We start from the raw sequence: 20,984 nt of genomic DNA, 5'->3' as shown, positions 1-20,984 counted from the left end.
GCAAACGCGGGCTCAGGGCCAGCTCACTAGCCTATGCGCTGTGAGGAGACGCTCGCCCCCTGCTCAACCCTTCCTGCCCTCTCTCCTTCCACAGATGTCAAACCTGAAGCACTGTTTCCAGAAGCTCCCGCCTGCTCCTGCCCCCCTTCACTGACGCCTGGATAAATCTCTGCATTCTAACCTACCCTGGGTCTTGGTGTCTGCTTCCCGGAAGACCCAAAGCGATTGCCCTGCTACAGTGCAAGTTCCCGAGGGCAGGGCCATGCCCGTCTCATTCGCCACTGTACCCTAGAACCTGGCACAGGGCCAGTGCCTCTTAAATGCTCCGTGTAGAATCTCAGGGCTGAAAAGAAGCCTAGAGATGGCCTGAGCCACTCTCACGTCCGATATACCTGCCTTCTAGGCAGCCCTAAGTGCACACTGAGCCTTTGAAAGAAAACCACCCGTGACAGGGAACTTGCTCCTCTTCAAAGCAGCCCATTTTGTTGTGAAATGGTTTTAGTTGTTAGGCCAGGGTGACACTGCGCTCAGTGTCCTCCGGAGTTACAAACGTGTCTTGGATAGCCAGTGACAGTCCACAGGGCAACTGAAGGGACATCTTGGTTCTTCTATCTGTCATTCACACGACGAGCTCCCCTTGCCAACAGTCACCCTCCTCTAGTGTGTCCCGATTTGTCACGTTTTCTTAGTGTCCAGATCCTACGACTGGATATGATTTCATCATCGTCTGACAAGCAGACGCCAGTGAGTCGAAAACATTTCGTGATGCAGAGATGAATGTGACAGTCACTGCCCTCAGCGAGCTCACAGCCACTCAGGAAATGAGACAAATGATTACACATGTTACTCAGCCTGCAGGGGTTGGGGAGCCAGGGGGCTTTCTGAAGAAAACGCTGTGAGGGCTTAAAGATGAAGAGCTTTCCACCCAGGTGAATTCAGGAAGGGGACATAGGATGCCGGGGGGCAGGCTAGCAGCCAGCAGAGGCGGGGAGGCAGCACCCCGTGCCGGGTGGAGAACTGAGGTGTACCTGGGCACCTCACACGCCTTTCAGGGTTTGGACGGAGAGGCCATAAGGAAAGCACCCACTGCTGTGCTGGCCCTCGTAGGTGCCGAAACACCAGTAATTATTTTTTTTAATGTAATTACAGCCACAGGTTCTTTTTTCTGTTGTTGTTTTTAACACTAGGTTCAAAGTGAACTTGTGGTTAACCACCCCCCCACCCCGACCTTTAACCCATTTGAATAGTGCTTGTCTCTGCTTATTTTATTCCCACTGACAAAACCTAAACGCAAGAAAATACCCATTTATTCTACTTAAGATTGGTCTTGCTTATTGTCCCTTTGGGATTTTGTTTTGTTTTAATGAAATCTTGATTGTTATCCAGCTTTGACATTGCCTCTCAGCTCCATACATTCAATCACCTTCTCAGCATCTTCACTGGATGACAAAGTGTGGGTCACTACACGTGGGTGACCCACTACATGTGGGTTCAAAGGCTTCGTAAACTTCATTTGTCTATGTCATGTATCGTTTGAGGAAAGTAAGTTTAATGAACAAATATAAAAATATTATTTATTGAATGACTGAATGACTGAACTATTTTTTTAAACACAAACATACAAAACTCCCTTTACTAAATTAAAAGAGTCTATTTCCGCTTCCTCCCCACAGGCCCCAGAGGTGGATTCTCACGAGGGCTTCATTTCTGACATGCTGCATTTATATGGTCAAAACAACTAGCTGATCAGTGGGGAAAAATCAGTCAAAATACACTGTTTGGTTTGTTCTACGCACGAGGTTGATTGACTTTCACCCCCACCCCAACCCCCACTACGGGACCTAACAGGCTGCTCCAAGCAGTTTCCTCGCCTGTGGAAGTCCGTCTGAGTCTCTGGCTGTCTAACCTTCTGGAAGGCGCAGCCTCCAGGCCCCACCAGCTGCTGGATTCTCGCTCCCCCACTCCCGACACGACCCGGATGAGTTTCTGAGTTTCCCACAGGCTCACACAGACATGCCACCCAGCCACACTCTTTTCTGTGCACTGACGGTCAACTTGGAAGCCCTTTGCACCCTACAAATACATCTCAGGGATTTTCCAGGCATTTACTACACAACTTGAAGGACAGAGTGTGAGTTCAGAAAGTCAGGCATGTAAAGCCAAACAGAGAATAGAGGGGAAGGGGCTAACCACAAGAGTCTTTTGGAAAACGAAAGTCCAGGGTTGAGCTTGAAAAGAGCACAGCACTCAGGCCTGTAAACGATGAGACTGGCCCTCAGCCCTGTGTTCATTTCTGAAGCCTCTTGGCACAGCACTTTCGAGTTTGTCCTGCTTCTCAATATCTGCATAAGGATCTGCCTCACGAGACGGAGAGCTTCTGGAAGGCAGGATTCTGTTGTTTCCCCCTCAGTAAACCCAGTCCTGTTTATGTTACAGACACTAATAATTGCTTGTTGAAGAAATGACTCTCTAACTGTGAATAAATGTGTTGACGATTGTGTGCCCATGGAAATATTCCACCTTCCATCCCACTCCATTTATTCTCAGAGAGAGGAGCTGCCAAATAAAGGCATCTGTTACAGATTACCATCAGCCTTCTCTGTCTCGCCACGGCCTGGGATCGAGTCAGGAAACCGCAGCTCTGAGGGTGGTTTATCCTACTGTGCAGTGAGGCTGCGGCCTAGACCGGCTGCTGCCTCTGAAGGCGCATGTCAGCTCTGCCGGGCGCAGGCCTGGGGAGGCAGGCCGGCCGCGCTGGGAAATGCGCGCTGCCCTCCGTGGCTCCTCTGGAGGGTCAGCCATGCTCTCTGTTGCTGGGTCTCGTTCTCTCCCCCCAGCGCTGGCACAGTGCTCCTGCTCAGCCCGATGCCCTGACCTGGCTCCCTTGAGATGGAATAGCCCATCACTCTCTGTCTGATTTTGTCTCCCCAGCAGGACTGGAACCTGGGTTTGCCTGGGACCGAGGGGGTTCCCGGGAGGTAGGACACTCAGTGGTTAGCCCTGCGCACACCAGGGAGAGTGCCACCCGACGGGGAACTCCTGTCTCACCACAATAACGACCACCCTGTTAAACATCTACTCATCACCCACAGAATGTGAGCTGGGCTGACGTGAGGTGCTATGAGCTGGCACCCACTCCCTGCTCCAGCTCTCCTTCCCTTTCCACCAGCTGCCTGCCTACTGCTTCCTCCACTTCCACACCACTCGGTCACTCTCCAAGTCCCACGGGAACCTGGCTTCTGTCCTCAGTATACGTACACTTAGACGACTCCAGACAAGGCCACTGACTCGCCACTCCCCAACTCCAGTGGGTGCTTTCGGTTCTCAAATCACTTGCTCTCTCATGGACTCAAATCCTGCTGATTATATCCTCATTTTTGAAAATCTCTCCTACTTGACTCCCAATCTTTAGACTCTCCTGGTTCTCCATTTTCCTCTCTGGTGATTCCTTTTCAGCTTCCTTCACAAGTTTTGTTCTAACACGGCTTACATGAGGGGTTAATAAGTTAGGGTCCACAGAAAGGCTTAGAGTCTAAGACTCTCCTGAAATTATTTGCCAAGAAAGGTGAGTGTACAAGGCTTTTCTGAAGGGGGTTTTTGCCCAGTGGGTCTCAGTGGATCTTTGCTCCCACAGATTTTAAAACCACCTTAAATTAGATCTTGTGAACTACTCAGAATTACTTCAGTTTTCACTCCGTGTCCACGTTTCTCAAAATGAGGTAAGTGTTTACTGAAGTACAAACTCTGGGGCCCCTCTTTGGGACATTCTGCTTCAGTTAGCCTCAAGTGGGGCCTGGGTCTCAGGATTTTCACACACATTCGTGCTGATTCTCATGCAGATGGTCCATGAAGAACTTGGAGAAACACTAACTTTGAAATCTTCTCATGGGCTCTTTCTCCTGCGGCTGGAGTTGACATGATCACCAATATACTGACAAAGCCCCTGTTGATGAGTCTCTGATCCTGACCTTTCTTGTAAGCTATGGAACCCTATTTCCAACTACCAGATGTTTGGTGTACCGCAGAGACCTCAAAACTCAACAAGCGCGAAACAGAAAGCATTCTTTTCACCATTCCCTACCCCATCTCCCAAGTCTGAAACCGGAACGCCAGTTCAGACACTTTTCTGCCTCACCCTCTGTGGCTGTCACCTGTTCTACTCCCTACGTATCTTCTGGACTGTTCCTTTCTCCCTCCTGTCGCCGTGTCCTGGCCCTTGTCATTTCCCGATAGACTTTCACAATAGGCTCCTGGCTATTCATCCTGCTTTGGGTTCAACTCTCATCTTTCACCACAGTCACCAGAAAGTCCCTCAGAAAATGCAAATCTGAATGTTCTTTCACTGGGAGCTCTGTTATTTACTAGCTATGTGACCTCAGACAAATTACTTAACTTCTCTGTTCCTTAGTTTCCTTATTCCTATCTAATCTTTCTTTTAGGGGTCCTTATCTTTCCTTATCTTCTTCACGGGGTTGTGGTGAGAATGAAAAGGCTTGGAGCAGTCCCTGGCATCCAACAGTGTGGGGAGAACAGTCATTATCACAGGACACAACCCCACCTCTGGCCCAGGCCCAGCCCAGGCATGCGCATGCTTGCCTACGTGTTCACAGCTGACCCACCAACCCTAGGCGTGGTCTGCTGGAAATACATGGGCTCCCCTGACAGATCTACTTTCTATGGTCTCTTTGCTTTAGCTCATGCTGTTCCCTCTACTTGGGATGCTTTTCCAGTCTAGCGTGCCAGTGATTCCTCCTCTCCCTAAAGACTTAAGGTACCATCACCTCCTTTAGATAACCCTCCTTGAAGCTTCAGGCTGAGTTAGCCGGTCTTCTGAGCCCTGTTAGCACATCCTCTGCTTTAGCACCTGAAAGCTCTTACTACCAGATACTGCAGCCACGGTCTACTTTAGGTCCCTCTGCTGGGCCGGAGTGCCACCGGGGCAAGGACCACTTCCTGCAGGCCACAGTTCCCTTCCCGCCTGTTCAGGGCAGACTCTTTCGTGGTCCCAGGGAACTACCCACCTTGCTTTCCTGGACCGGATACTGCCCACACCCTGCGTGGTGCAAATCAGGGACGAAGGGCTGTCTGTCTCCACAGCCCAGCCAGCAGCTGGTGGTAAGGCTGGGCCTGACGGCAGAAGCACTCTCCTGACACGTGGGCCAGTTAGAATGACTTTCTGGTATTCCTCAAGAAATGAAAGAGGAAAGAATGTTTCTTCTGCCTAAGATGCTTTCTCCTTCCTACACCAGAGGTTTGCACCTCACTGTTTCTCAAAGCTCAGGTCAGGGGCACTGCCTTCAGAAAACATCTATTCATTCATTCCCACTCACTTAGTAACTATTAAGAGGAAGGCATTCTGCTACGCTCTGGGAATGACCGTGACATGTGTCTGCTCTTAAAGAGATTATAATCTAGCAGGAAAAACAATTACAAAATAGGTACATGAAAGTGCTATTGTAGAAAAAACACAGGGTTCTGTGGGGGCAATTCTCATCTGTAAAACAAGCTAATAAAACGTACATATCTTTCTATAGGAAGATGCCCAGTATCCAGTTGGTGTCGTCTGTGTGTCTAACATGTGTCTGCCCCCAGCCCCACACCAAGGCCCGTGTGCCTCTGATCACTCTCAAGCCTTCCTGAGAGCTACTTAGAACTTATCTTCTTCCCCAGACTGTGAGCCTCTTGAGGGCAGGCCGAGGTCTGAGCCACCAGATCCCCTCTATGCCCTCCTCGGTGTGGCACTGTACTCCCACCTTAACAGGCGCGGGCTCAGTCACTGCCGAGAGAATTAACAAGTGGGTGAGGGAACGCTGGGAGGCCAGGGAGAAGTGGCTATAAATATATGTTCCCAAAGCCAAGTAGAAACAGAGCCAGACTCTGAGGCACAGAAGTCCTGACTTGTTTACTTTCAACATACAAGCAATAAAAGTGAACTTGAAAAGTAGGCTGAGAAGCAGAGCAGCTGACACCCAGAAGGCAGGCTGTGGAAACCTGACTGCTCCAGCTCGGTGCGAGCTCGCATTTACCTCCCGAAGAGCAAGGCCGGGGCCAGTGAGAAAAAGTACCCACGGTCCTCGGCGTTGCCCAACTCCTGTCTCCCTCTAAGCACATCTGCCAGCTCAGCAGAGCCCTTGCAGGTCAAGCCCGCACGATGTGACGCGATGTTCAAAAGAACCATGACGGGGGGCTGACTACATTTACCCCCACTTGACATTAAGTGACTCGTCCAGTCACCCCGGCCGTGAGAGACACCACTGCCAGGACCCAGATTCTTCCTCCTTTCTCCGGAGGCCTCTCCTTCCGGCTTCTTGGGCCTCACCCCTTCGTGGCCTCCCCAGCCCGTCAGGCCCCAGGCCCCGGAGCTCAGGCCCTCGCACCCACTCCATTCCAGGCACTCTCTCTGAGGTCACCAGTGGCCTGTTAGTCACCACAGGTGACAGTTGCCCTCATTCACGTCCTCTTAGCCCCCTTTCTAAAAGTTCCGTTAGCTCTTGTGACAGAGCTCGCTCCGCACTTCTCTGTCCATTGTCTTTCCCAAGGTGGGCAGAGGCAGAGAAAGTCAGAGAAAGTTGGGTTGGCTGGCGCCAGCCAGGGACCAGAGGTACAGGGGTAGCACAGTCCAGGAACATCTAATTAACAGCGTCACTCATGGACATGGTGTAGGGAAGAGAAGGGAGTCCTGGATCTGAGGCCCAGCTCTGCCCAGGCCGGGTCTGTCATTTGCAAGCCAAGTGACCTCAAGGGAAGGAAGTGCCTAGCTGTATAAAATGAGGGGAATGATCTTTCTTGGACGAGCTTTTAAGTTTGTCGGAGCTCAAATAAGACGGAGGCAATAGACTGCAGTTTGCTAAACACAGTTAGCACCCAAGCTACCATCTTGAACAAGGAAAATGTTGGCTCAAACAACAGCAAACCTCTAAGGAGAAAACCAAGCTGGCAGGTTCCTCATCACGGCCTGGAGAGTCGCCTCGGGCATCCAGGCAGGACGCGGCCTGTGGCGTCCTGTCTTTGTGGGGTGCCCAGGGCTGAGGCCCGTCCACGGGTGAAGCAGGCAGAGCCCACCAGCCAGGCCTCGCTGCTGGGGCAGGCCTCCAAGTCCTGCTTCACCCAGGGACTGTGCTGTCACCTCCTGGCAGAGTGCATCCTGCCCCCACCAAAAAGACGCTGCTTCCCCTCTCTTCATACCATTTACTATACTGGCCACTGTGTTAAATAAAGGTCTGTTGATTTCCTCTCATCCTGCGAGGCAGGTTTTCTGGGTTTGTTTTTTTATAAAATATTGTTCACCTCTGTAGCCCCAATAACTGCGACTTAGTGATTGTTCAACAGGTATTCTTGTATAAATGCTTGCTTTTGAGTTTGCCTAGTTTTGCCAGGTGTCATATGTCTCAGGCTTTAAGGATTCCTTGGGGGCGGGAGGTACCACGACTGACCGGAGATCTGGCTACCCCTGCTTTCTCGAGCTCTCCTCCTGCAGTCATTGACTGAGTACTGACCACGTACCAAATATATTCCCATGCCTAGGACTTAGCAGAAACTCTGTCCTCCAGTGGAAGGCGCACGTGCATACAGAAATCGTGCACGATTTCCAGGTGTGTGCTAAGTGCCACAGTGCAAGAAGAGCGCACGTTTCGTCCTGCCCGGGAGGGAGAGCACCATTCCGGGCAGAGTGAATGACACCAGCAAAGGTCCGGAGGGGAGCACAGCGTCCTCAGCCATCACCCGGGTCTCCCCTGGCTTCTCAAAGCTCATCCAAGAGAAACAAGGAAGCCCACAGCACAGATGTCATCACCATGTCCCAATTCAAGTGACAGAAGCACAGCCTGGTCAGAGCTGAGGAGTATTCACAAGCCATTTGTTGGGATGGAGGAAACAGGGCTGGAGAGGGGAGTGTGTCCCAGTGTCCCGTGGCTAATGCGTGGGAGGGACTAGTCTACACACCTTGCTCGCTATGGTAATAGGACTTTTCTGCTTCACCCAGGGAAGCATTTCTACCACGTGATTTATCCCTTCTTATATCATTCTTTTCAGAAATTGGAAAGTAAGTTGCAGGTATCATGATACTTTAATCCTAAGGTTTTTAGCCTACATTCTTTAAAATAAGGACTTTCTAATATGCAAATACCATTGTTACACCTAAGAAAATTAACAATTTATCCAATTTCCCCAATGTTTTGATTTTTATGGATCCAGGACCCACTCACGCATTACGTTTGGGTATCTACTTACTCTCCTTTAGGCTAGAATGTTAGGCTATTTTTTTGTTTGTCATTGGTATTGATTTATTTGTGTGAAGAGTTCAGGCTAATTGTCTTGTAGGCTGTACCCATTCTGGATTGTCTCTTGTGATGAAATTCAGGGTAAACAGAAAGAATGTGACTCAGGTGACAGTGATACTTCTGCTAGCACATCAGGCGGCACCTCATGCTAGCTGCCCTGTCTGTGCGAAGCAAGGTTGATTAAGGGAGTGACAGCCAGATCTCTCCAACGGAGAGGGACATTTCCCCCTCGGCAGCTAGGAATCACCTATACGGTGCATTGCTTTTTCTCGTAAGGGGAACAGGCTTGAGACAGGTTTATATTATGCTCTAAACTTAAAACGTTTGCTCTGAAATATTTCATGCCTATGAGAAACTCAAATGGTGACATTTAAGCCCCATTTCTGTATTAGAATTACAGAAAGACTTTAGGTATGTGAAGAATGAATTCAGTGCTAAACGCAGACATCTTTTCTTCCATCCAAACTGGCTGCCACGTCACGTGCAATCAAGATGTTTGCTTCTCCCCACTCTAATGCCACCGTCCCAGATGGCTGGTCTCCACTTCTCCCCACTCTAATGCCACCGTCCCAGATGGATGGTCTCCCCTTTTTCCCCACTCTAATGCTACCGTCCCAGAGAGCTGGTCTCCCCTTTTTCCCACTGTAATGCCACCGTCCCAGACGGCTGGTCTCTACTTCTCTGGGAAGCGTAGTGAAGTCTGGGGAAAACACTCCACCAACTTCTGGGAGAGTCTAATATTCTTAGATTGAACCTGTCCCACATTTTCTGTCAAGGCCCCCAACATACCCCTTTCCTTAGGGAGCCATCTGATATAGGTCATTAGGGCTACTCTAACCTCAAAAATTTACAAATTCTAATATATGCCTTTGAACCCAGAGTCTGCGACTTTGACCACTTGTAGAAGTAGAATGGGTTGCAATAGGATTAAAAGAATTAAGGAAGAAAACCGATCAAACAGCACTCTAGAAACTGCGGAGTACTTTGTAAGGTGCAGGGCTGTAAAAGACCCGAAGCTGTAATGAGTTAATTAAGTCAGCCCCAAATCCCAGGGGAGCAAACTCCGTCCGACACGTGCCATCCTGCATGCAGCCATACGCAGGGGCAAGTCGTGTCAAATGTTGTCTCACCTTCAGAAAGGCCGCGCACGGCTAGATGCAGACGGATGAGACTCGCACGCGTTATGCAGCGCCAGCCCCCGGGAGCCATGGCCTCAAGTCACCCAGCTGAGGTCAGGACACTGTTACCGTCCATGAAGTTTCTATTGTAAAAGGAACTTCCGTTCTTCCCTCTTTGCTCGGTATACAGAGAACCTGAGTGTTTCCAGGCCATTCTGGAGAGAAGAGCCACAACCCACCCACAGCACCTGAGCCGAAGAACAACCCCTTTGACAGATCAGCCCCCTCCACAATCCGAGGCAGGTGCTTGACCTCTGAGTGCTTCTGACACAGAGGCCATTAAAAATCACAGGCATCAAGACACACGGGCGTGTGTGATGGACAGAGCAGCAGATGGAGAGTGAGCCGGTGCTGTCACACCTCGCTGTGTGACCGTGGCCCTCGACCTCCCCATCGTCTAACAAGGGGATCTGGGATTCCTGGGGTCCCTTCAGCTCTATACCGTTATGATTCTAGCTTTCCTCTTGCCATCCCTCTGTCCCCTCTTTGGTCCCCGTACTCACACTGTGGCCATGGCTGAAAGGCTGAGCACAGGGAACCCGGAGGAGGTGAGTCCTGTGCTCCCACAGGCTACGCTGATGACAGGACCACAGACCCTCAGGAGGCTGGCAGCAATTTGATTTTTAGACTCACTTAAAACCAAACAGGAAAAGGAAGCTGAAGCAGAGACAGGGGAACCAAACCCCAGTTAGAAACTGAAACCGAGACAGAAAATGGAGAAACAAGAAGCTCCCGGTGCAGAGACCACCAGTGTGGGCGGTCGAGCCACTGCACCCGAACCCCCAGGGCTTCCTGCGATGGCAGAGGCTGCGGAGCTGGGGTGGGGACCAGGCTGTGTGCTGCTCCCACTGCTAACTCCACAGCCCTGTCTCAGTCACAGCCATGTGAAAGGTCCAGGCCCAGCTTTCCATCTGTGACAGGAAGTGAAGGGGCAGAGCACATGGCTCCTGAAAGGCCTTTATGAAAAGCCCGAGAACTTGGGAGGCCTGCTCGCTCATCCTCCAGGGAATAAGACTACATGATGATGTTTAGTGTTTTACTTACTGCTTTTCGCTGGGAAACATTTTGCACTTTTGTTGGGGAGACACTTCTCTCTAGTGGTGATATTTCAATCAGCAACTTAAAGCCTGAAAGGAAAACGTTTGAGGAGTACTGGAAACCTGGCTTTGTCACTTGTTCATTAAGTGAACCCGGACCTTCAATTTCCTCAAGTGTAAAATGGGGCTAATGATCCCTATTTTGGTTTTTCCCACAGGGTCCTCATGGAGATAAGATCCATTCCCCATCTTCCATTCAAAATTTTCTGAGAACCCACAGGGTCACGCATGGCGCTAGAAACCAGAGACAAACAAAGGCAGTACTTGTCCTCAAAGGGCTTCTATCTGCATTTTAGAAAGGAAGAGACTGACGCTATTGCATAGATGCATTAACGTGTTGTTACTGGCACCGTGAAAAACAGCTGTACACAGTACAGTACAAAAGAAAGACCAGCTCTGAATGGAGACATGAAAGCACTGTGAGTGTTGAAAATATATTTTAAAAGGCTTTCAAAGATACACATTTCCCTTTCATCACTGCTGCAAATCACAAATTTTGACATATTATGGTTTTCATTTTCTTTTAGTTCAAAGTACTTTCTATTTTTCCTTGTGATTTCTTCTTTGATCCATGATTAATGAGAAGTATTGTGTTTAATTCCTAAATATTTGGTATTTTCTTATATCTGTTACTGTTATTTATTTTAAATTTAGTTCTACTGTGGCCCAAGAACATATTTAACATAAAATTTCTTCTTTCGTTTTTCCTGGTATGATTCCAGTCCTTTAAACATTTATGGAGACTTGTTTTATGACCCAGCAAGCAGTCTGCCTTGGTGAATGTACCATGTGCACAAGGAAAATACGTGTATTTTGAAAATGTGTGCAGTCTTCTAAAAATGTAAGTTAGGTCAAGTGTTGTTCAGATGTTCTGTCCTTATTGGCTTGTTGCTGATTTGTTTGTGTCTAATTGTTCTATTAACTGCTGAGAGAAAGGTTTAAGATCTTCAACTGTGACTGTGGTTTTGTCTGTTTCTCTTTAATTATCAATTTTTATTTCATGTATTTTGAAGCTCTTGTTCAGTACGTATACTTTCATGACTATTATATCTTCCTGATGAATTGACCCTTTGATCAGTATGAAATGTCCCTCTCTATCACTGGTAGCATTCTTTGCCATTTGAGCTTTCTTATGCTATTTGCCTGGTATATCTTTTTCCATCCTGTATTGGTTTTCCATTGCTGCTGTAACAAATTACCACAAACTTATAGCTTATAACAACACAAATTGATTATCTTAGTATTGTAAGATAATTGTAGGTCAGAAGTCTAACATAGATCTCATGGGTCTCACTGGGCTAAAATCAAAGTATTGGAAGCGCTACATTTCCTTCTGGAGATTCTACAGAATAATTTCCTTGCCTTTTCCAGCTTCTAGAAGCCACCTCCTTCATCTCCAAAGCCAGAAGTTTTGCAACTTTATGGTTCTTCTTCCATCCTAACATCTGTTTCAGACCACAGCCAGAAAAGGTTCTCTCCACTGATGTCTCTTTTTATGGTCATATTATTTTTTTCTCATCTTTATTGAGGTATAATTGTCAAAAACTGTGTATATGTAAGGTGTATGACTTGATGTTTTGATATATGTATACAATGTGCTTGACCACAGTTAAGCTAATTAACATAGTAATCGTTTTATATAGTTACCATTTTCTTTTTCAGGTTCTCCACTTTTAAGGACTTTTGTGACTAGACTGGACCCAGGAGTAACCCAGTGTAACTGCTCCATCTCAAGGTCCATACCTTGAATCACACCTGCAAAGGTCCTTTGGCCACATAAGGTAACATGTCCTGGGGATTAGGGTGGGATGGTAGCATTATTCTCCCAGCTACACATCCTTTTATTCTCAACCTGTTTATATCTTTGTATTTAAAGAGTGTGTCTTGTAGATAGTATACAATTGAGTCTTGCGTTTGGATCTGGTCTGACAATCACTATCTTTTTTTTTTTTTTTTTCCCCTCTTAAATAGCTGTTTATTGGCAGTGGGCTGGAAAGGGCGATGGGGTTAGCATACACAGACCACACCACACACCAGTGTCACAAAGGAGGCAAGAGTGATGGGAAAGAGCAGCCTGGAGCCCCGAATAAGGCCTCCTCTTCAGGAGTGTGGGAGGGGACACGACCTGGAGTGTTGAGTGGGGCAGCCTTAGAACACCTCCCCTTAGTAGGCATGGTTAGAGATGAAGAGGGACTGGCTGGCTGCAGCTCCGGTCTGGCCGCTTGGGGTGTACTTTCCTTGGCAGGCGAGGCTGTTGGCCAGTGCTCGCTTCACATACTCCTCCTGGGCAGTCTTCAGGTTCTCCTTCTTCCCACCCCAGGCCTTCAGGGCAGAGGCCTGCAGGGCTCGGCCGTAGGAGAAGGTCAGGGCGCATGGCTTCAACAGGGGGCACTTGTTGATGGCATTGAGGTTGATGGATGCCTCCTCCTTGCTCTGACCTCCAGACAGGAAGGTGATCCCAGGGACAGCCGGGGGCACCGTGCGGTGCAGTGCAGTGACGGTTGCCATGGCGATCTCCTCATTAGAGAATTTCTGGGTGCAGGCGTGGCCTGGGGTGACCATGTTGGGCTTCAGCAAAGTGCCTTCCAGGTAGATGTGATGGTCACTCAGAGCCTTGTAGACCGCCGCCAGCACCTTTTCGGTCACATACTGACAGCGCTTCAGGTCATGGTCCCCATCGGGAAGGATCTCAGGCTCCACAATGGGCACGATGCCGTTCTGCTGGCAGATGCTGGCATAAAGGGCCAGAACGTTGGCGTTTTCCTTGATGGCAAGGGATGAGGGAGTATGTTCCCCAATCTTGAGCACACAGCGCCATTTGGCAAAGTCAGCTCCATCCTTCTTGTACTGTCCCTTGGGAAGCTATGCACTGACAGAAGTGCCTAGTCCACCCTTCAAAGCAATTTTGGAACTCTTTCTGGAATGGCCATCAGAGCTGTTGTCGTATTATCCTTGATGTCCTGAATGTCATCAAATGTCTTCTTTTATCTTTGGGTAAAGAAATAAATCACTGGGGCCACATCAGGTGAGTAGGGAGGGTGTTCCAATACAGTGATTTGTTTCCTGGCTAAAAACTCCCTCACAGACAGTGCCGTGTGAGCTGGTGCATGGTCGTGATGCAAGAGCCATGAACTGTTGGCGAAAAGTTCAGGTTGTCTTTTTCACGCAGCCTTTTCAGCGCTTCCAAATAGTAAACTTGGTTAACTATTTGTCCAGTTGGTACAAATTCATAATGAATAATCCCTATGATATAAAAAATGTTAGCAACATCGTTGCAACAAGTTCGCAAACTTAATTGTCAGACCCCCATTACATACTCACAATACAGTGTTATGTATTTTTATTTTAAAGTCATATATACAGATATATGTATATACATGTATGTATGTATGTATATATATGTATTTATTTATTTTTAATTATGAAAAAAAGTTTTTTATATTTACCCATACATTTATCCTTTCTGGTACTCTTCATTCTTTTCTAGACATCTGAGCTTCCTGGTATCATTTTTCTCCTGCCTGAGGAACTTCCTTCAGCATTTCTTATACATCAGGTATGCTGGCAATAAATTCTCTTAGTTTTATTTTATCTGAAAAATATCTTTATTTTACTTCCTTAATTTAAGGTACTTTTTTCTAAATAGAGAATTCTGAAGATTTTTTCTTTTAACACGTAAAAAAATGTTGTTCTACTGCCTTCTGGCATCCATGATTTCTGATGAGAAATCATCCAGCATTCATATTGGCATCCTCTGTATATAATGTATGTTTTTCCTCTGGTTACTTTTGGTATTTTCTCTTTTTCTTTGGTTTCCAACAGTGTGACTATGATGGGCTCATGTGCAGTTTTCTTTATATTTATCCTGTTAGGAGTTTGCTGAGATTCTTGGATACGTCAGTTAAAGATTTTTTTTAAACAAATTTGGGAAATTTTTGGTAATTATTTCTTCAAGCATTATTCTTCTGCTCCATTCTCTTTCTCCTCTCCATCTGGGACTCCAATTACATATATGTAGACATTTTGGTATCATCTCACAAGTCACCACAGCTCTTAATTTTTTTCAATTATTTCCCTGGTTTTCAGATTAGGTGATTTCTACTGATCAGTCTCCAGTCCCCCAGCCCTTTCTTATAGTCTCTGATCCACTTTTAATCTCATATAGTGAATTTTGAAATTCCATTTTTAGTACTAGAATTCCCATTTCGTAAGTTTTTTATAATTTCCATTTCTCTGTTGAGATTCTTCACCTATGTGCTCATTTTTGTCCACCTTTTCAAGTTTTTGAACATATTTTTAAGAGCAACTTTGAGGTACATGCCTGTTAATTTAAACTTCAAAGTCACCTCAAGATCTACTGATTGCTTTTTTCCCTTAAGTATAGGTCACATCTTCTGACTTTTTACTGTCCACTAATTTATGACTGCATGTTAGACATTGTTAGTATACATTGCAGAGAGTCTTGGCTATATTGTTTTCCTTTAGAGGTACAGAGTTTATTGGCAGGTAAATTACTGGCAGATCCTTTTGGTACTGTCGAGCTTGGATTCATTCTTTCTTATTTCCATTCTGAATTTAGCCCTAGGGTGTGACCCTTACTCACAGGCACAGTCCTTATTCCTCATGTGTGGCTGCTCTGGAGTCTCAATTGAATGCCTGAGGTGCTCAGCGAGGTCTCTTCATTCCGGTTGACTGGGATCATCAATATCTAGTATTGCATGACTTTTAGCATCATCATTCAGCTCTTAGCTCTACAGTGGGCAATCTGTGCTAAGTGTCATGGACAGTCATTCGACACATGCATAGCCAGCCCTTAGCCAACAACCCAAAGTGATTCATACACAAAATGCTGCTATCTATCCTGCCCCTAAAGCTTCCTCTTCTCTATTTCCTTGCTCCGCAATGTCCAGCTATTTCAGTACCCTGGAATTCCAATATCTGACTCCTGAGCTTATTAAGATCAGCTTTTAGCTTGAGCTCCACCATTCTGGGCCAAGACCAGAAGAGACCCCAGGCACAAAGCCAGAGCCACTGTGGGGCTTATCGTGTGTTTCTTTACTCAAGGATCAGAGTCCTGTGTTGCCTGTTCAATGCCTGAAAAAGCAAGAATTTAATATTTTGTGTGAGTTTCAGTATCCTTCATATATTCAGGTGCTTTGTATATTTTGTTCAGTTTCATAGTTGTTTTTGTCAAAGAGAGGAAGTCCATTACCATGATTCTGTCATGGCCGGAAGCAGAAGTCGACTGTTATTACTAAAGTACCAAAAGGTATTCTTTTTCATTTTCTGAGCATTTAACTGAAGATGTCAGCCAGAGTGTAAACATCTTCACTGTGAGAATGTGCCTTTCACTTTCATCCCTCATTTCCTCTGGCCTCCACACCTATTGCTACTCTCTTTTCTTGGTTTCTTGGTTTTTCTAGGTAAGAGTGAACTTTTGGGGGGCATTCTTTTAACTCTACTATCTATCTTTCATAAGGCATACAAGGGTTTTTGACTAAGTAATACAGAAAAAAAATACACTTGGGTAATACTGGCTTTTCATGAGAATTTGTGTTAAAAAGAAGGCAGAGTATTCTGAATAGAAGGTCCTTGTATCCTAGGAGTGGAGAAAAAGGAGATGGAGAAATGGCTACACAGAATTAGTTAGATCACTGACACATGAAAACTTATTAGCAATGCTGCATCACCAATGGCAGTCAAACTTGGCTTTGCTCTTCAAGACACAATATACGTATCACCTCTTCAATGAAGTGTTTATTGATTCCCCAAGATAGAGAAAATTATTCCTACTTCCGTGTTACTTCTTTTACAATATTATCAATTTAGTTGTCACAGATCACGGTCCTTTAAGTAGGGGCTACCATGTTTTACTCACCTTTTATAACCAACCATGCCCAGCACAATTCTTGGTACGTAGTGGGTGTTTAGAATGTTTGTGAAGCTTTTCTGCTGAAAAGACTGGGACTCAAATGCATGAATGACTAGCAGTACGGAGAGGGCATACACATAGCCTTGTTTTTCAAATCTCAGCACTTGGAAAGGGAATAGTTGAGCCTGGTCTGCAATACCAGGGTGCTCTGCCCTGAGAACCTCCATCCCAACCACGCTCCAGGCCAAACTCATCTGCTGCATAAATACATATTACGAGCCAAGGCAACTGAATGTTCCAAGGCAGTAATGAACTCACAGGGGAAAATGATAACATCTCTGAGGAGTGTAAGTACTATAAAAGAAAGACTTAAAAGAAGAACAACAAATGAAGCAACCTGTGATATACAGTATAATAAGAAATATATTTTCGGTATTTGTCCCTCTTTTGGGTTCACAGCTCCCAAAATCTTTGGAATTTCCGAAGCATAAGAGTACTGTGAGCGTACCTTGTTAGAATATTTGGTCCTTTGTCCTCACTTCCTGAAATAGCTTCAGTGATAAAAAGTGAAATGGGTATTTTTGTTATTCATAACAAGCCCCTTCAACCACCCCAGAGTTTATGTTAATATGGTGACTTTTGGAAAGCTTCAAAGGATGGGGGGCTGGTTGCCAGGGGAACCAACCACTGATTAGAGGGGTGGATCTTTCAGCTCCAGCCTCAATCTTTGACCTCTTGGGGGGAGGGGAGGAGGGGCTGGAGATTCAGTTCAGTGACCTGTGGCCAATGATTTATTAAGTCATGCCAACAAAACGGAGCCTCCGTAAAATCCCAAAAGGATGGGGTTTGGAGAGCTTCCAGGTTGATGAACCAACAAGCATCCATGTGTGGGGAGGGTGGCACACCCCAAACACAAGGACAAAAACTCCTCTTCTGGGGTCTCTTCCAGACCTCGTTTTTTGTATCTTTTCATCTGGCTACGCATTCGTCTCCTCTAATATCCTTTGCAATAAACCAGTAATCGAGTAAACAAACTATTTTCCTGAGTTCTATACGCCACTCTAGCAAATTAATCGAACCCCAGGAAATGGCCATGGTAACTACAATTTATATCCAGTTGGTCAGAAGCACAGGTGACAACCTGGACTTGTGATTGGCGTCTGAAGTGCATGTGGTGGGGGGAGGGGTCAGTCTTGTGGGTCTGAGCCCTTCATCGGTGGGAGCTGACACTTCCTCCGCGTAGGTAGTTGTCAACACTGAGTAAAACTGTAGTACACCCAGCTGGCGTCACAGAATTGCTCGATGTGTGGAAAGCCCACATATCTGGTGTCAGAAGTGAAGTAGTGTTGAAGTAAAGTGAGCCTTTCCTTGAGACAACCTATACTATACCATGGGAAAGAGAATTGGAAAATTTAAGGAGCATAACAAATACCATTGGAAAGACAAGGGAAGATATTTAAAACATGAGGTGAAATAAGAAATGAGGAACACAACCAAGTGATTTTCTCTTAGCATAAAAATGCAGTTGTGGAAACCAAGAAGTGGGTAGGCTCAACAGAAGACTTGACAGAGATGAAAAACAAAACCAGGTCGAACAACTGACTGCGATACTGCAGGAAGAGAAAAAGAGATAGGGAGGACAAAAGGAGAAGCACCACCGTCTGTGAAGAAGGCATGTCAAAAGGAAAGAAAAATAAAGAGATGAAATACGTGGAGGAAAATTTCTTGAATTTTGCAGAATTCAAGAAAGATGCAAAAGCTCAGGCTGGGCTGGCCCGGTGGCTCAGGTGCTTAGAGCTCCGTGCTCCTAACTCCTAAGGCTGCTAGTTCGATTCCCACATGGGCCAGTGGGCTCTCAACCACAAGGCTGCCAGTTCAATTCCTCGAGTCCCGCAAGGGATGGTGGGCTCCACCCCCTGCAACTAAAATTGAACACGGCACCTTGAGCTGAGCTGCCGCTGAGCTCCCAGATGGCTCAGTTGGTTGGAGCGCGTCCTCTCAACCACAAGGTTGCCGGTTCGACTCCAAGAAAGGATGGTGGGCTGTGCCCCCCGCAACTAGAAACGGCAACTGGACCTGGAGCTGAGCTGCGCCCTCCACAACTAAGACTGAAAGGACAACAACTTGAAGCTGAACGGCACCCTCCACAACTAAGATTGAAGGGACAACAACTTGACTTGGAAAAAAGTCCTGGAAGTACACACTGTTCCCCAATAAAGTCCTGTTCCCCTTCCCCAATAAAATCTTTAAAAAAAAATAATAAAAGAAATAAAAACTCAGGCTGAAAAGGCTAACAGGGTGACAAACAATCGGTAAGTAAAAACCATTTGTGTGCACACACACAGATTACAATAATGCTTAAGGACATCAGGCTGCTTAGTGAGTACGGCGTTTCCTTTTGGGCGGTGAAAATGTTTTGAAACTAGTTAGTGGTGATGGCTTCACAACTTTGTGAATGTACTAATATTGCCGAATTGCACACTGTAAACTGATTAAAATGGTTTTTTTTAAAAGAGTTGAAAAATTGGGGGAGTGGGCAAAAATCTAGTAGTTTTTTATTGCCAGAGGTTTAATTACATTTGAATAAGCAGTGATAAGCAGAGACCATTTTAAAAGAAAGTGCATCTGTAACTTTGAAGAACAATTCCCGATACACCAACTTGTGTGTGTGGTGAGGTATTACTCTACAAGGGACAGGGGGAGGTAAGAGTATATTAAAGACCGAGGGAAGCCACAGACATTGACAAGCCTTAAAATAATGATAATAAAAAATAAGCACAAGGATGGGTCACAGTAGTTAGGAGTAACAACCAGAAGAATAAAAACAGAACCTAGTTTTCAATTCAATTGAAGAAAATTTAACATATATACCACAAGGCAGGGCAGGAGGAAGAAAAAGGCAATAAAGCAGTTAAAACAGAATATACAGAGTAAGACAGCAGACATGCTCTTTCCGTGTCCGGCTGCGGCAACGGGAGGAGCTGTCGCCATGCCTGCGCATTTGCAATGGATGGTCGTGTGCAAGTGCTGCAGCTTCCTGATCAGAAGGAACAAGCAGACATGCAGCACCGAGCCCACTAATCTGAAGGCCCGCAACTCCTTCCGCCACAACGGGCTGATTCACCGCAAGATGGTGGGTGTGGGGCCAGCAGCCGATGGCAAAGGTGTGGTGGTCGTCATGAAGCGGAGATCCGGCCAGCGAAAGCCGGCCACCTCCTATGTGCGGACCGCCATCACCAAGAACGCCCGGGCCACCCTCAGCAGCAGCCGGCACATGACCCGCAAGAACACGTACGTCCAGACCTGCGCGTGGCCGCCATCCGCAGAGCCAGCGCCATCCTGCGCGGCCAGAAGCCGGTGACACTGAAGAGGAAGGGGGCTCGCCCCACCACGAGCTCCTGAGCACCTCCCTCCCACAGCAATAAAGCATAAAGTGTCAGCCATCTTTCTCCAAAAAAAAAAAAAAAAGACAGCACACATGACCATTATTACTCTTGTCTCTTATTTTTTTTTTGCTTATGTACCCACTAGAAATACTTAGGAAAAAAATTATGTATCCTATTGTGTATTTTTAAAGTGACATCTGTAATTTTTCCTGATAAGTTTAGATGGTTGCAAAGATTTAATATTTAGAAACATTACATATGGCACATGTACATCAAACATGATCAATTTATAAATGCAATTTAAAATGTGAGCTTAAGCTCTTTCGATTCATTAACAAGGTTTGCCATAAAACATCACTGGCAGAGCCTGTTTGCTCTTTCCAACCATGCGGCCAAATGGGGTTTACTTTCTATCAGAAGTTTGACTAATTTTCCATCTCCCACATGCTTATACACACCACAGCGAGAGCATATCACTTCTGAGTTCTTAATTTTAAAAGGGACAACTAGACAGAAAGGCAAGGCACGCTGCCCTGAGTTGGCAGCCTGGATGAAATAAGAGCTGCCCTCTTTGACATTTTCCGTAGAAGCTTTCTTTGCTTTGCTCTCAGGAGATCCTCCCTTAGGGCCAATACATTCTCAGATTATTCCTGTTTGGTCTACTGAAGGTTATTATAGCCTGAGGCAAAGCATCTCCGTAAGATTTAGAAAGGGCAGGAGATACACCTTTCTTCTACAGAGAGAAAAGAGGAGTTGGGAAAGATGATGGGAGGAAGGGGAGCCAGCTCATCACAGGCACATTTTCAGACAGGTCAGCACTGGATGGAATACACAGAAGTGGGAGCTCAGGAAACTGATTCCCTTCACACTACCCTTACTCTGCAGCCCCAGGAGGTCACAGTGTATCCCCAGGAATAAATGTGCCCCAGCGTGAAATGGCTGTGCTAACGTAAGAGTAATGACCTACTGTAAATGGGTTAACAACTACTGGTCAAGAGACAGGGGTTGTTGGATTCAATAAAAACACAAGAACCAGAGTTACATAGTCTACACAAGATAGTTAAAATCTTCAGGATTTTCAAGACTGAAAATAAAGAAATGGAAAAGTTATAAGGCAAATATAAAAAAAACACAAATCAGCAATTTTAATATCAAATAGAATTTAGAGAGAA

The 20,984-nt window shown here is 46.2% G+C and overlaps 2 protein-coding genes and 1 pseudogene across 6 annotated transcripts in view; 1 reads left to right on the top strand and 2 right to left on the bottom strand.

The window, feature by feature from the left end:
• Positions 1–20,984, bottom strand: part of EVL (Enah/Vasp-like) — a 139,383-nt gene that overhangs the window by 60,999 nt on the left and 57,400 nt on the right. The gene's annotated exons all lie outside the window — the stretch shown is intronic.
• LOC308497705 (fructose-bisphosphate aldolase A-like) lies at positions 12,518–13,769 on the bottom strand. Its single transcript, XM_081048696.1, has one exon. The coding sequence runs from the start codon at positions 13,114–13,116 to the stop codon at positions 12,718–12,720; it is 399 nt and encodes a 132-aa protein (XP_080904822.1). The 5' UTR covers positions 13,117–13,769; the 3' UTR covers positions 12,518–12,717.
• On the top strand, positions 19,416–19,828 carry LOC308497356 (large ribosomal subunit protein eL28-like; annotated as a pseudogene). Its single transcript has one exon. The product of its transcript is annotated as a large ribosomal subunit protein eL28-like (transcript).

This window comes from Rhinolophus hipposideros, assembly GCF_964194185.1.
Source record: "Rhinolophus hipposideros genome assembly, chromosome: 5".
Classification (NCBI taxonomy): domain Eukaryota; kingdom Metazoa; phylum Chordata; class Mammalia; order Chiroptera; family Rhinolophidae; genus Rhinolophus; species Rhinolophus hipposideros.
Note: the sequence above shows the minus strand (reverse complement) of the source record. Positions and strands in the feature narration are given on the sequence as shown.

What these genes read in the sequence shown, in the direction of transcription:
- LOC308497705 (XM_081048696.1), bottom strand. Translation starts at nt 13,116, where the DNA reads ATGGTCACCCCAGGCCACGCCTGCACCCAGAAATTCTCTAATGAGGAG.